This window comes from Macrosteles quadrilineatus, unplaced genomic scaffold (assembly GCF_028750875.1).
Source record: "Macrosteles quadrilineatus isolate MER2022 unplaced genomic scaffold, UCM_ALF_1.0 Scaffold_7__1_contigs__length_78375512, whole genome shotgun sequence".
Taxonomy (NCBI): Eukaryota; Metazoa; Arthropoda; class Insecta; order Hemiptera; family Cicadellidae; genus Macrosteles; species Macrosteles quadrilineatus.
In genome coordinates this window covers 11,689,970-11,705,019 of record NW_026542600.1, presented here as the reverse complement: position 1 = coordinate 11,705,019, position 15,050 = coordinate 11,689,970, and the positions used below count along the sequence as shown (strand labels likewise).

Below are 15,050 nucleotides of genomic sequence, written 5' to 3'. Positions count from 1 at the left end.
TAAATGGAAATTCGCTTAGTCTGCAGGTTTGCTGTGGCGGGGGTATTATATGAATAGAATCGCGAACTTTTTTGTATCAATTTGTTTAATCTAATTACTGTATTCTATTTACTTTTAAACACTTATTTTATACCTTTTTTTGAGAGTCATTCCTACATTAGTGGTCTAAATCCACTCCTTACAATCGGCAATACTTAGTTTTTTGTGCTGACCTCAAAACTATGGATTCCCGCAAGACTCTGTATTGGCCCTCTACTGTTCCTTATTGCTATAAATGCCCTTCCCTCCAACCTCGACTTCAATGGATATTTTTATGGTAATGATGCAACCATACTAAGTACAGGTGAAAGTGTAAACTGATTAAACATCAAACCATCGCGTCATGACTCAATTACTTGAAAATGTTTCGGTTCATGAAGGCAGATAATAAAGCAAATGTAAAATGAATGTTTTATTGTAAAAAGTAGCTGTTTGTATAGCTATTTTTTTTTACTTTATAACAGTAGTTCTGAGTTCTTTGTGTTAGTTTTGTAATTCATCTTTGGTTTAATTTAACTCAAAGTTTGTATGTGGTTATTGATCAAACAAATCCATAAGCGATTCTCAAAACATGATTGACTGATTTATTTTGTATTAGGTAACAAAATAATACCTATTTAATACATCGCTGTTGTAAACACAATAAAAAACATCTTTAAAATTAGGTTATTTATAAAATTCTGCCACTTCGTGTTTTGTGGATAGTGAGGTGAACAACAAGGCCATCTTCTTCTTCTTTTCCCGGGTAGAGTTTCTGAAACATAAATGTGTATTAATGCCTATTCGTTACTATATTGATAACTTCAAAGTATAGTACTAATATATCTTGTATCTTCGTGTATAACTATTGTGCAGTATAATACCGGACTGTCACTCAAAAGTTTATCCAACTTATATGATTAAATAGTTATGCTTTTACAATAAAGCTTTGAAAATATTTAGTAAAATAATGTTTGATCCCATACAGTTTTACAGGTTATTTCATGCAATACAGTGGTGCAGTTTAGTCTTCATTTGTGTTATTTTTTATCTAAAATTAAAACAATCAGGTTTTGCTATGGCCTGAGTTATGTTACCTGGATGCCTTCGATATCGTCCCTGTGCAGGTCCAAGTTTGGTTTGTAGGTTTTAACTGCGGGATTCATCAGAGATTCCCTGACTGATGAGTGGCCGAGACCCAAAGCGTGGCCAATTTCATGTGCTGCCATTTGGAAAAGGTTAACCCCTGTGTGCAATAAACGTAATGTAGTCTTTTTGCTTTTATACATCGTCATATTAAAACAACAGTTTTACCAACGACAAATGGTTCTTTTTCATAATTGAGCGGAGCGAGCGAAGCTCTTTGAGATCGGACCTTATGCAAACTATGTAATCAATTAACTCAATAACGGCTGAACATATTGAATAAAAACTTACCAGGGGTATTTCGACAAATATTTTTGATGTTTCGAAAGAAACAAATTTCAATTTGATGATACCTGTACAATTTAAGACTGAGATAAAATTTGCAATGTTTAACATGAGTCTTATGAGTTGCCATGATGGATACGAGATAACAACGTAGATGTAAACAAAGAATCGTAGCGTATGCGACTCGACATTCTGTACCCACGGGCACCTCAGCTTGCACATGCACATATGGCCATTTACAAAAGACAGTACAAAAGAAAAGGAGTCCGATGAATACCATTACACGTTGATTAACAATACACTGATTCGCATAATTTCTGGCGGCCTTACTGAATTATTCCAAGCAGATTATTTCTTTTAATTGTTGTTATTAGTTTTGTGGTAAATATTAGTCCGGAGTGTGGTAACTATTTATGACGATTAGATTAAGGTATCTGTTATCCTAAAATGCTATGGGAAGGGAGGGAAACAGGTCCGCGACGTAGGTAGTCGTGAAGGAAGCAGTAAAGGTAAGCGGTCCGGAGTGTGGGAACTGTTTATGACGATTAGATTAAGGTATCTACAATCCTAAAATGCTATGGGAAGGGAGGAAAACAGATCCGTGACGTAGGAAGTCGTGATGGAAGCAGTAAAGGTGAGCGGTCCGGAGTGTGGGAACTGTTTATGACGATTAGATTATGGTATCCACAATCTTAAAATGCTGTGGGAAGGGAGGGAAATAGGTCCGCGGCGTAGGAAGTGGCGAAGGAAGTAGTAAAGGCGAGTAGTCCGGAGTGTGGGAACTGTTAACGACGATTAGATTAAGGTATCTACAATCTTAAAATGCTATGGGAAGGGAGGAAAACAGGTCCGAAACGTAGGAAGTGGTCAAGGAAGTAGTCAAGGCGAGCAGTCCGGAGTGTGGGAACTGTTTATAAGTATTAGTTTAAGGTATCTGCAATCTTAAAATGCAATGGGAAGGGAGGGAAACAGGTCCGCGACGTAGGAAGAGGTGTATCTGTAATACTTAAATGCTATGAGAAGGGAAGGAAACAATGGCGTAGGAAATGGTAAAGGAAGTAGTAAAGGCTGGCATCGCAGAGTGGGGGAATGATTTTCCCCGAGCAAAGCTCGGTCTCCAGGTACTTAGTTTATAAACAGTAAAAGAGAGTATTCAAATTGAAAACTATAGAAACTGTATTTCCGAAGCAGGAATTCAGTATTTTCAAATATTATTAACGGTAGCCTATCCTAAATAAATACAGTGATTTGCTGGGCTTGCACACTTAAGTCCAGTTGCGACTACAATAAATATATAATTACCTAGGATTTTATAGAAGTCCACTTTAACTAAGGCGTGTAAATAATTGGTTAGGCTTGTTCAGTTACGATAACGATGCGTAGGCCTAATGCCTAGACTGCTAGGCCTATACAGAAGTTCAGTTATAGCTATTTATTATAATTAAATATTTAACTAAACTTGTTAACTTGTGTTGTCCAATTTTGTTTGTGTTGAACAACAATTAACTTATAAGTGTGGAAATAATTTTCTCTGTGCAGATATACAGACACAGTTACAATTACGCATGCCAATGTTGTAAATATAGTTTCAGTAATTTATGTCTGTTTGTTTAAATGTTTATATTTTTTATTTGAAAGTCTGACGCCATCAATCCCTTTTGGGTAAAAGATGAAGATAATAAGGTAATATTTACAAAAATTAGAGCCTAGACTGCTTGGTCTGTACGGGAGTCCAGTTATACAATAAGCGTGATATAATATTCTTATTTTGTTCTGTAATACTATAAGATGAATTATTACAGCTAACAGAACAGCATGTTGGCATATTTATGTCAGGTTGAAAATTTAGTACAACCCAATAAATAGGCTTTACATCAACACAGTGCAGGTTCTCAAATTAAATTGCCATAGCCTAATATAAAAACGTCTTTTATATTTGATTTTAATACTTACTTACTTGCTAATTATTATAATTACTATGTTATTGCTATATATAGTCACCTTCTTCTGTCATTCTGTTCGCTGAGCAAAGTTTACTAATTAATTGGCTGAATATTTTAGTTGGAGAAAATGAGAAGGAAGCCTATAGGCCTATTACATAAATGGGAGCTAAACAAACAATTGGATATTGACAAAATAATACTTATCTTTATGCTATTACAAACACACAGTTTTACTATTACTCATATATACAAGTAAAAATCAATGACCTAATAGAAACAGCTGACTGGATTCATATTTCCTTCAACTCTTCCAACCAACCACGAGAATTAAATTGGATTGTTGTTATGGTGACGTTATCATGTATTCAATTTGAATCATGAAAACAATATAAAGTTATTTGTTTATATTAAAGCTTGCTTACTCCGCTCAATTGGCGGACTTGAGGCCGCATGCCTAGTATATATAGGGTGTCCCCTAATATTCCCCCCTGGTTAATTTTTAAACGGCTGCAAATATTCAAACGAGCTTCAATACACGTTACTAGGGCAATGTAAAGTACTTTTTGTGGGTATTTTGGAATTCACCCCCTCTGTAGGGATTGCTAAGAAACTTATTATTTTTTAAAAATATCAACCTCTATTCAGTAGCACATAGTTTTAAATGTCATTAGTTAAAAAGAATATCGGTGAAAGCCATAGGTCTATATCTCAACCCATTTCAGAATTGTGGTCTTTTTCATGTTTCATTAGCCTGAGAGAGCCCATTTAAACTTATACACCGATATCCCCTATTAACGTTTTAAGTGTTGTACCAGGAAAACTAAACTTATTATTATTATTGTAACAAGAAAGTAAAAAATAATTGTGTATCGTTGTGACAATTTTGCCCGGAACTCCAAAATGGGATATTTTGGGTGCAGCTAAAATTTTAAAATATAAATTCCGATCAAGTGACACCACATTGTGAAGGTCTTAAGTTAAAAAGAATATTTGCGAAAACCAGAGGTCTCAACCTCAATCCAGTACAAAATGGCGGCCGTTATTAGTTTTCTGGCAATACATTTAACATTTTTGATAAGCTTCATTTTAAGTTTCAGGAGAAATTGTGATACCACCCAAAAAGTTTACTGTTTTTCATATGAAGCTTTCCCGGTACAACCGATAAAATGTTAATATCATATCTGACCAATAGGAGGAAATTTGTTAGTGTGGAGGGTAAAAACTCAACATTGGCAGCAATTAAAGCAGGAGTTCCGCAGGGCTCGGTCCTAGGCCCTTTTATTTTCATTATCACAGTCAATGATCTTCCATGTAACATCCATATTGACTGTGTTATATATGCAGACGACACCACAATTTTTACTTCTGAAAAATATCTAACAAAGCACTCAGAAACACTTTCTAATGCAGAATACAGTGTTTTAAACTGGTTTTCTGCTAATAAACTCATCTGTAACCGATCCAAAACCCAGAAAATATAATTCTCACTTTCTTCAAACAAGTTAGACCACTCAGTCAAACATCTTGGCATTCACCTTGATAGTAAATTAAATTGGAAAATTCACATCACAAATTTAAGCAAAAAACTATCAAGAGTTTCATGTCTATTCTGGTAACTCAAGTCTTTTGTTGATATTGAATATCTAAAACTAGCCTATTTTGGGCTGTTTCAATCCCAAATTCAATATTAAATCCAACTTTGGGGCCATTCCCCCCCATGAGCTTCTACTAATACAAAAAGAAGTCATCCGCATTATGTCGGGGGCTGGCCCTGCGGAGCACTGCAAGCCACTTTGTCAGACTAAACATTTGCACAATCAATAACTTATACATCTACAATGTACTTATATACACTAAAGCTAATCTCAATGGGTTTACCACCAGGCAGAATTACCATTTCCACCATACACAAAATAAGGAACAACTGGATATACCACATCACATGCTAGCCATCACAGGTAATTCTTCCAAACTTAATTGTGTGAAATTTTATAATAAGCTGCCTAAGCCTCTCTTAGGCAGACAGCCTTTCTCTTCCTCTTTTTAAGTCAAAAATTCATAACTTGATTGTAGCAAACCCATTCTAATCAGTTAAGGACTTCATGAAACATAAAATTAAAGCGGAATCTGTCATACTTTAAATAATCGTTATTCTCAATCTTTATTACCAATAGATATGAACATATTTAGTAATATTTTATTTAATGTAATTTGACAATGCCTATTCCTATGTACAACTTGGTCAATGGCAATAAACTTTCATATTCTTATCCTTATTAAATATTATAATGTATTTTTATGTGGGGTCTCTGAGGTTGATGAAATAGGGTCTCGAAGCTCGTTTGAATATATACAGCCGCTTAAAAATTAGCCAGGGTGAACTTATGGGACACCTGGTATGTCTACACATACATAATAAGTGTCAATACAGTGTGTATAAAGTAACCTAAAACCCACTTTACCGACTAACCCAATCTTTGATTTATGAATGATTTGATTCTAATAAATATTTGCAAAAAATCGAGTGATGGGATTATGGTTTACGTTTTTAAATATCATTAATACTTAATTAGAAAATATCCCATTTAGGGAATAAGCTATTACCGTATGTCTCATGGTCAAAAACACCACCCGTTAAAATTAAATTGTATGTCGGTGCGTTTGTGTGAGTGTTAGTGTGGTTCCATCGGTACAATAACTCGAGTAAAAATTATTACATTTTGATGAAATTTGTTACAAACAAGTAAACCTACGTTTATTCGAACGAGTTCACTAACTAGCATGATCGGATTATGGGCATAGTGTTGAAATAAATTGTATGGGGTGAAAATAGGTTTTTGTCTTTTTGGGTCATCAAAACATAGATCATTTCAATTTCTCTCTCAGCTAGTGTGTAGAGCTCAAAACTACATATAATTTAGTTATTTGAAGTAGTTTTGAACATTTAATGGTTACGGAGGAAATTAAAAGAAATTGATTTAATACTGCTATGTCATTCCTAAGGAGAATAACTTAACTGTTGTAGTTTGCTTGTTATGTGTATGCATATATCTCGACAAAACTATTAAATTGGTTCATTTCATCCTAGCTATTTCACCCAAAATAGCTGGGGTATTTGTTTTTAGCTCATGTGATTCTGCAAATGAACATGTTATGTTTTAAAAGGTTTGTTGCCGACAAATATCTTGTAAATGGTACCTAAAACCTTGATACGCCTTCAAAACAGCTCAATGTATTGAGATAAGATAAAAATAATACCTGTATTATTGGATGTCCATTTTTCATCGTCATCAAAATACATATCACCACCCTTTATTGGGTAGTAAGTCAATGACTGCGTTGCTCCTGGTCCGTCAAATTCAATTTCAGGGTTGCGTTCATTTGTTTCGTCTTTACCTTGAAACCTGGTAACAATAAAACAATGATCTTTCAAAAACTATAATCATAAATAATAGCTATGAATTTTGTGAAGGTAAAAGCAATAAAATCATGAAACATGGTTAGGTGGATGTACATGCATGCAGCTTGCCATTGTAGGTACAATTATAAGCTCATTGGTGCCTAAATTGATTTCAAATAGAAAAAAAACGTAAATAGCCATTTACGAGAACCATATGTCTAAATATACATCGTATTAATATATTAGTAATATTCTTTGACTTACCCGTTTGCAGTACAATACAAATCTTATGTTTGATCTAGTATATTTTCATTGCAATGTACATGTTAAATTACATTTTTACAAAGTGCACCAGATGAAAACCATAAATTCCAGTCAAAAGCGTTTGCTAGTGTGGCAAAAAAACTATTTTATTTTACTTTATGATTATTTACTTTATTGTACTAAATAAATGACAAATTCATATAATAAGATGGTAAATCTTAATTAAGTAAATAATACCAAAAGTAATTTTTCAAGTTTTAATGTAGATAGATAGCATATTTTAACATCATAAAACCAGTAAGAAAAGTCTGTATTTACATTTGAATAATGAAAGAAAAACTATTTTTAAGTTTTATTTTACAAAATCCGTTTAATGAAACTGCAGAACAACTATAAACATTATTGTAAATAAAGGACGAACATTGGATTGTGTATACCAGGTGTCTAACTAGTGATAATTTCTGTCAGTTTTCTTATATTTATATTGCCTGTATTTAATACAATTAATTACCCAAATTATCACTCACTGGTTGTTGTTTAAATATGTTATAATGTGATCAATGCGATATTATTTGGTTTTAATTTCTTTCGTTTTATAAACGTAAATTCAGTTAAAAATCATTTATAGATTGTTTGACATGGTTTTTAAATAGCCAAATATTTCAGTGTTGACTATTTTTATGAGATTGCTAAGATAGCATATCAACCGTTTGTATAAATAAACTCATGTGCTAATAGTTTCTTTAACATTTAAGGGGTTTCATGGGTTTAAGAGACACATCTTTTATAATAGTATTAGGTTTTTCAATGTGTTGCCTGAACCCCTGACAGTGGAGCAAGACAAGGACAAATTTGGGAGAGCAGTCAACGCATACTTTTAGAACTATCTCCAAATAGTGGTGAAATAGAGTAGTATGAATGTAAATGAAGATACCTGGGCCCCATATATCTTCCTCTTACCACTACAAAATCACGCACATTTCCTGTCGTTGTTCAACTCTACTGGAAAGAAGCTAACTACCTCGTCAAAGTGCACAATAATACCTTAGCTGCATATCACAGCCAGCTTTTATATTTAATATATCTAAATAATATATAGTGAACAGAGAAATATTTATATATCTGGACTTATTCTGATTCGTGAAAGTAACTAGATTTAGCAAAAGTAAATTCAAATATTAATCGTATAAATTTGGAATATTATTTACCAAACCACAACCATTTGGTGAACCTAATAAATTACATAATTAGTAATTAATTAGCCCTAGCCTAACCCTTCCCCAACCCCTATAGAATTATCTAAACACAGTCTTAATCCTAGTACTTATTCGAACGTTGAAGCGCCGCTGGAGGCTCACACGTTCACACGACACTACCCTACTCCATCGTTCCTTGGCGCACGTGCCTGCTTCGCTTAGACTGCGCGCGCACCTAACCGTCTCACGTGACTTGCGCTAGTGTACTTGTAGCGAGTCGCTACAGCTATTATACACTTTTTCTTTGCGAAATAAATATTATTTGATTTGATTTTAGTTATTTCAAAATCCTGTAACTGATTCGGTACCTGGGTCTAAGTGCATTTTTAAGGTTATATACATAAGCAAAAAGAATTATAAAATGAACCAAGCACGATAAAAAATAATGCTCTGATTAACGGTTACAGCACCGACATGATTGAAACTGCACAGGAGAATTAAAAGATAAAGATAAAGCTAATAAAAAATTCGTGACATGAAAGGTTTGTTAAACTCAACCAAGATCTAGCAACTTGACCTTTTAGTAGACACAACTGTTCAGCTTATAACTAGCAATCACAATCAGCTGTTCCAGTTGTCCACCTTCTCTTGCAGTGATAAGAGTCGATCTGACGGTTGCCAGTTTTCAACCTGTTCATATGCTTTAAAGTTTTCTTACCGTGTCTTGTGTTTATATGTACTAACCATTCACACAATGAAAATGAAGAGATATTCCGTGAAAAATGTAAATGAAAACATTTAGTTTAGTGTCAGACTACTTACCCGACGATAGAGTAATCTCCGAAACGGCCGTAGTGCAATAACACTTCTGGAGTGCGAAGACAGGAAGTGAATCATAGATTTTATCTTATAAACGTAGATTCTAAATATAATATCTAACAACTATATAATAAACCGAAAAAACCTCAAATAACTTAATAAAACGATATACCTGATTTCTATGTCGGCAGGTCCCCTTCTTACACGAGTAAATGTCAAGGGTGTGTGTCTTGCCCAGACGTTAAACGCATCTCTGAATGCTTTGTCAGTCTCATCCCTTGGAAAAACAGAGGGATACTTTACCACCTTGTAAGTGATATTATTGTGGTCCCATTTGCCCACTAAAAACAGACGTAAACAATGATAATTTGTTTAGACTTATAAAATGTAACCAAAACGTTGACGTTGTGGCATAAGTTATATATGAACTATATAGTGTATTAGCACAGACGTTGTGGTAAAAGTAAGATTAACTTATATAATATTAGCACAGACGTTGTTGTATAATTATATGAACTTATATTATATTAGCACAGACGTTGTAGCATAACTTATACAATACAACTTATAAACTTATACAATAAAATCATCTTATACAATATTTTTACAAATGGTGTGGCATAAGTTATATTAACTTTTATACAGGGTGATCAACTCAAGGAGGCCACCATTGGGATATCGGAAACGGTAAGAATTAGAGAAAACTTTAAATGGGGGACATTTCTTTATTTTTTATGGCAGTTAAAAATATGATTTAATTTTTTTTCTAAGACCATGATTTTTTTTTTAGACCAAAAAATACACAGTTTTCCACTTTTCAAGTTTGCCGCCATTTTGGAAAATGGCCGCCATTTTTTAAATAATAGAATTAATATGTTTAACGAATTTTATGGTCTTTTTGGAATGTGGAGGCAATTTTAAGACTTATTTGACTTATTTACTCTTCGCATTTTCGCTATAAACCTACTTGTTTAGGAGCTACATGATGTAAAATGTACACCGGAAGTCATTTTTCCATAGGCTGTAACTCCTAAACGAGTGAGTTTATCGAATAAAAGTCAAGTATAAAATAGTTTTTAAATTGCATGTTCTATCCGAAAACATGAAAAAATATAGGGTGTTCCATAAAAATTTCTAAGTTGGTTACCATTTTGGAAAATGGCGGCTGAATTAAAAAAATCATATTTATAACTGCCACAAAAAATAAAGGAATGTCCCCCATTTAAAGGTTTCTCTAATTCTTACCGTTTCCGATATCCCAATGGTGGCCTCCTTGAGTTGATCACCCTGTATATTAGCAGACACGCTATGGCATAAGTTATATGAACTGATACAATATTAGCACTGACGCTGTGGCATAAGTTATATGAACTTTAATAGATTAGCAGAGACGTTGTAGCATAAGTTATATGAACTTATATAATATTAGCACAGATGTTGTAGTATAAGTTATATAAACTTTACAATATTAGCACAGGCATTGTAGCATAAGTTATATGAACTTATATAATATTAGCACAGACGTTGTAGCATAAGTTATATAAACTTTACAATATTAGCACAGACATTGTAGCATAAGTTATATGAACTTATATAATATTAGCACAGACGTTGTAGCATAAGTTATATGAACTTATATAATATTAGCACAGACGTTGTAGCATAAGGTATATAAACTTATATAATATTAGCACAGACGTTGTGGCATAAGTTATATTAACTTTTATATATTAGCAGAGACGCTATGGCATAAGTTATATGAACTGATACAATATTAGAACAGACGCTGTGGCATAAGTTATATGAACTGATACAATATGATCGTATATTGTTTAGTACAGACGAAAGACGAATTGTATTGTTAGGCATGGATGGCAACTGCTGTTAATCTTAATTGATTTAACCAATAAATTTATAAAAGTTTATAATTTAATAATATAATTAACCAATGAATTAATTATTTTATATTACTTATTGGGAACTTACTTCCAAGATTATACCGTTTAAAGCGTCTGTTGGTACTTGGAGACGATTTGTCCTTGATTCCACATCTTGATTTTTTCATTTCCTCCTTGGTTTCTTCATCTAGTTCACCTACAAAAATGTTGTAAAATATAAAACCACACTAAGCTGTAAAACAGTTGAGCATTATTTATGAAATAATCTATCATATTCCAATGTATATGTTTCATGTAGTGTCAATACACTATCAACGCATGTAATACTGATAAGAGTGTATCTCTGATAACTATAAACCAACTCTAACGCTACTTTGTTGTTTTTTAGTTTAAATATAGAATACAGCCATATGTTATTGTGTATTGCTAATTTATAAGTAGGTATTATAGATGTATTACTATACCGCCAATTACAATATAGAGTTAAGCAACATTTAAGAAAAAGAATATACAACACTATATCTATAACAGCATCTTTATAAGATTACGCATGCACTGGAATTAGAATAGACTAAATAGTTATGTTCATTTATTATACCTTAAAAGACATAATGTAAAGCAATGTTAATGAACTTCCAATAATACCTGTAACTTCCAATCCCATAAATTGCTGAAAGTCTCTAATAGCTTTTGCAAGTTGATCATTGGTTACGATCTTGTCAGGATTCGTAGGATCGACTGGTGGAAGATAACCGAACTTGGTCAGATAACCCTACAACAAGTAGATAACAAGTTAAATTTCATATAAAAGAGTTTAGCATATTAACTGTAACTAATAAATAACTATGGAATTTACTAAGGTGAATGAGTTATAATACGACCTAAAATGTCCAAAGTGTCTTGATTAATATCCAAATTAAGTTCTTTATTACTACATTTACTTACATATTGGACATTCAGTGAGATTTAAAATGAACACTAAATGAATGCTAATGCAACTAAATTATTAATAATGAATATTGTAAGTTTTTGGACGAAATAGCTTGGGAATACTTAAGCATGAACTCACGAGGGAGCAGACATTTTGAAGATATTGTGATTGGGGATAGCTTTTGTATACACAAGCGATGATTTTGATTGTTTTAGCTTAACATCTCAAACAAGTTGAGGTGCACAACTTAGTTGTATTAGTTTATTTGAGGTCCACAAAATTAGTTCTAGTGTAACATATTTAGGAGTAACGTAGTCATCGACAGCAATCTGAAGTTTTCCAGTCACAACGACAAAAATTCACAATAGACTTAGTACTAGTGATTTCCTTCTTCGTAGGCTCTCCTGTTATCAAAACAGGAGAGCCTGTCACGCATCCTTCTGACAGCTTATTACGATCTTGTTTACCCCTTTCTTACATATTGTGTTCCCGTTTGTGGTAACGACAAACTTCAAACTAAGAAAATATTCAAACTGCAATAAAGAGCCATCAGAATAATCTTCAACCTAAAATATAGAGAGTCTTGTAGATCTGTTTTTTGTAGAAATAATATGCTGACCTTCTCATCTATTTATTTTTGAATCTTTGACCTTCTTAAAAAAAATTCAACAATGTTCCATATTAGAGGGTCATCTCACCACAGCTATAATCTCAGGAGGAACTTTGATCTACCTATTCCACTATCTCGTACCACTTCCGATAAAAACCAATCATTCTCCATGTGTATCCGTCTTTTTAATTCTCTTCCTAATTTAATTAAGGGCGAACATGATTTAAAGCAATTTAAGCATAGTCTGAGGGAATATTTAGTTGATAAGGTTTCTTCGTTTTTAAATTGTAAATAGTTTGTACCTTTTTAAGTTTGTATCTTTATTTTAATGGGTCTGATTTTTCCATGTTTAGTTTTAGTGACTTTTGCCCTGTACATTTATGTATTATTATGGCAATAAAACATTCTGATTCTGAAGCCGTTTGATTTCATCTATAAACTTACCAGTTGTAAAACTATACTAGGTTGGTGTTAATGCTAGTTTCAGTTTACGATAAATAAAAAAAAATTCCTCAAGCACATTCGGTCCCGCCGAAGTATATTTAGAGGAAAATATACTAACGAATAAACTGATCAATACCTAATACAAACTTCCTAAATTTAACTTAAAAAACTTAAAAAAGGAAAAACATAATACTGAGTTTCCTGAATGTTTCTTACACGCTGATTATTTTCAAGGTCAAGTCGATAATTATCTATCAACGACCAAATGTATTATGTTGGTTGGATTTCGTTTATTTATCATCGTATATCCTCTTCTCCCAAGTATGGACCATTATACCGAGGTTAGAAATAAGACTCCAGCAAATTGCTATAGAAACCACTTTATTACACGTTGATTTGTTAACTTTTATTCTGGTTTCCGACACGTACGGCGACATACAATAAACATTAGGGCGATACTCTATTTTAGCGCACAAAATATTTTCATACAAGGTAAACGATTGATAAAAAATCCACAAGGAATAACCTTCAGTGATATATAATTATGATTCCTTCTAACAAAGAGTAACGATTATTTGAGGAACACACAAAAAGTGTCTAATATAAACATATTGCTAAGTTAGTGCGACAAACAGCTGTGACATTAGTTCCACAGAAAACATGTGAATTTTAGCTAAGGTAATATTTTCCAACACAATTCTAACACTAAGAATTTGTTAACGCTTAAAATCTTTCAATGAGGTTGATTTTTTTTAAATTTCAGTTCCTATAATAGAGAAAACTATGTTAAATTTGGAAAAGTTATTTACTTAAGTGACTAAGTAATTTTCCTTAAACTTGCTACATCACATATACCGTAGATAGATTTACAGCTAAACTTTACATACCAGAGTGGTGGTCTCACTAGAGTTTTCTATTCCTTCATCAAAGGTGGCTGGGAATCCAGTTGTAACCACTAAAGTTATTGCAAAAGCTACAATCTTCAGAATTGTAAACATGATCAAAAGTTCTAAAAGTTTCGACGCTGTCCGTTAACTGAACTAACACAAGATCTACACTGAGTCTATTTATTGCATTCTAACCTACAAGTGAGTGTTTTATCACTCGGGCCAAGGTCAAGACTAGAGTCAGGGGTCAAACGGGAATCCCGATGCAATTTCACTCTTTTCCTCAATTTGCCTTTTCTCTGTAAAGGCATTGCAGTATAATGGTTTCACAGCTTGAAATTAAACTTTACTAGTAGATAGGTGATGCCGAATGGGGTTTATTTACATTTATTTGCAAAAGTCCTCCTAGGCTACGGCCAACTGGGTCTTAAAGTTTACATGTAAGAAATATTTTTGGGCATTGTGTCATATGGTTGCATCAGGGTTAAATAAACAGCTATTTTGACAATTTAAAATCTATACTTATAAAAGTCAAATACCACTCACTGACTGACTGATCACTGTATCTCAAAAACTACTAACCATAAGAACTCAGGGATTTGGAGTAAATAAGAAGCGTTTTCAAGAAATTCCATCAGGAATCTGCCCCAGTGGCCTCTAAAGTTCCCATGTTATTCTTATATATAAAATATTTGTTTACGTTTGAACGGATGAATATTTTATGAATGTTATACTATTAACTAAGGAAACAGCTGGTTGTATTTATTTGATTGAAATGAAAATTAGTTTTGCATTATTTTGTGGCTTGAAATTTTGTGTTTTACTACATAACACTATAACACATAACACTTTTTGCAATCATTAAATGAATTAAGAAATCAAGATATGAACACTATTTTTTTAACTAAATAACAGTATACTGTATTACTTAATGTGTTCAATCAATGTTCAAGGAACGATTATTTGCAATCGAGTTTCATCTATTTCATGTATTTCCTTTTTTTTGTATTATGTGATGTTGAAGGAATTGTTTTATTTATAAAATCTTTAATGTATATTTCATATTGTACAAGAATTACTTACGTTTTCCAATGACTTTGTACTTAAAGTTACGGAAAGTAAATAAGAGAAACGTCTTATAACACTTAAAAGATATATTTACGGTTATACTGTTACTCAAAAGACGGTAAATATACAAAAAAGATAGTA

General features: G+C 32.8%; 1 protein-coding gene across 1 annotated transcript; it reads right to left on the bottom strand.

The window, feature by feature from the left end:
- Positions 1-438: 438 nt before the first annotated feature.
- On the bottom strand, positions 439-14,018 carry LOC128999143 (stromelysin-2-like). The gene is made up of 7 exons (XM_054425517.1): positions 13,842-14,018; positions 11,615-11,741; positions 11,058-11,165; positions 9,244-9,412; positions 6,651-6,796; positions 1,116-1,264; positions 439-793 (listed from the first exon to the last, which is right to left on the bottom strand). The coding sequence occupies exons 1-7, from the start codon at positions 13,950-13,952 to the stop codon at positions 710-712; spliced, it is 894 nt and encodes a 297-aa protein (XP_054281492.1). The 5' UTR covers positions 13,953-14,018; the 3' UTR covers positions 439-709.
- Between the last annotated feature and the right edge of the window lie 1,032 nt (positions 14,019-15,050).

Bases quoted from the DNA above. Each gene is read 5' to 3' on its own strand.
- LOC128999143 (XM_054425517.1), bottom strand. From the start codon at position 13,952: ATGTTTACAATTCTGAAGATTGTAGCTTTTGCAATAACTTTAGTGGTT. The intron at 1,265-6,650 runs GTATTATTTTTA...TATTGCACACAG, and splicing joins ATGGACATCCAATAATACAG to GGGTTAACCTTTTCCAAATG. The intron at 794-1,115 runs GTAACATAACTC...TTTATGTTTCAG, and splicing joins ACGATATCGAAGGCATCCAG to AAACTCTACCCGGGAAAAGA.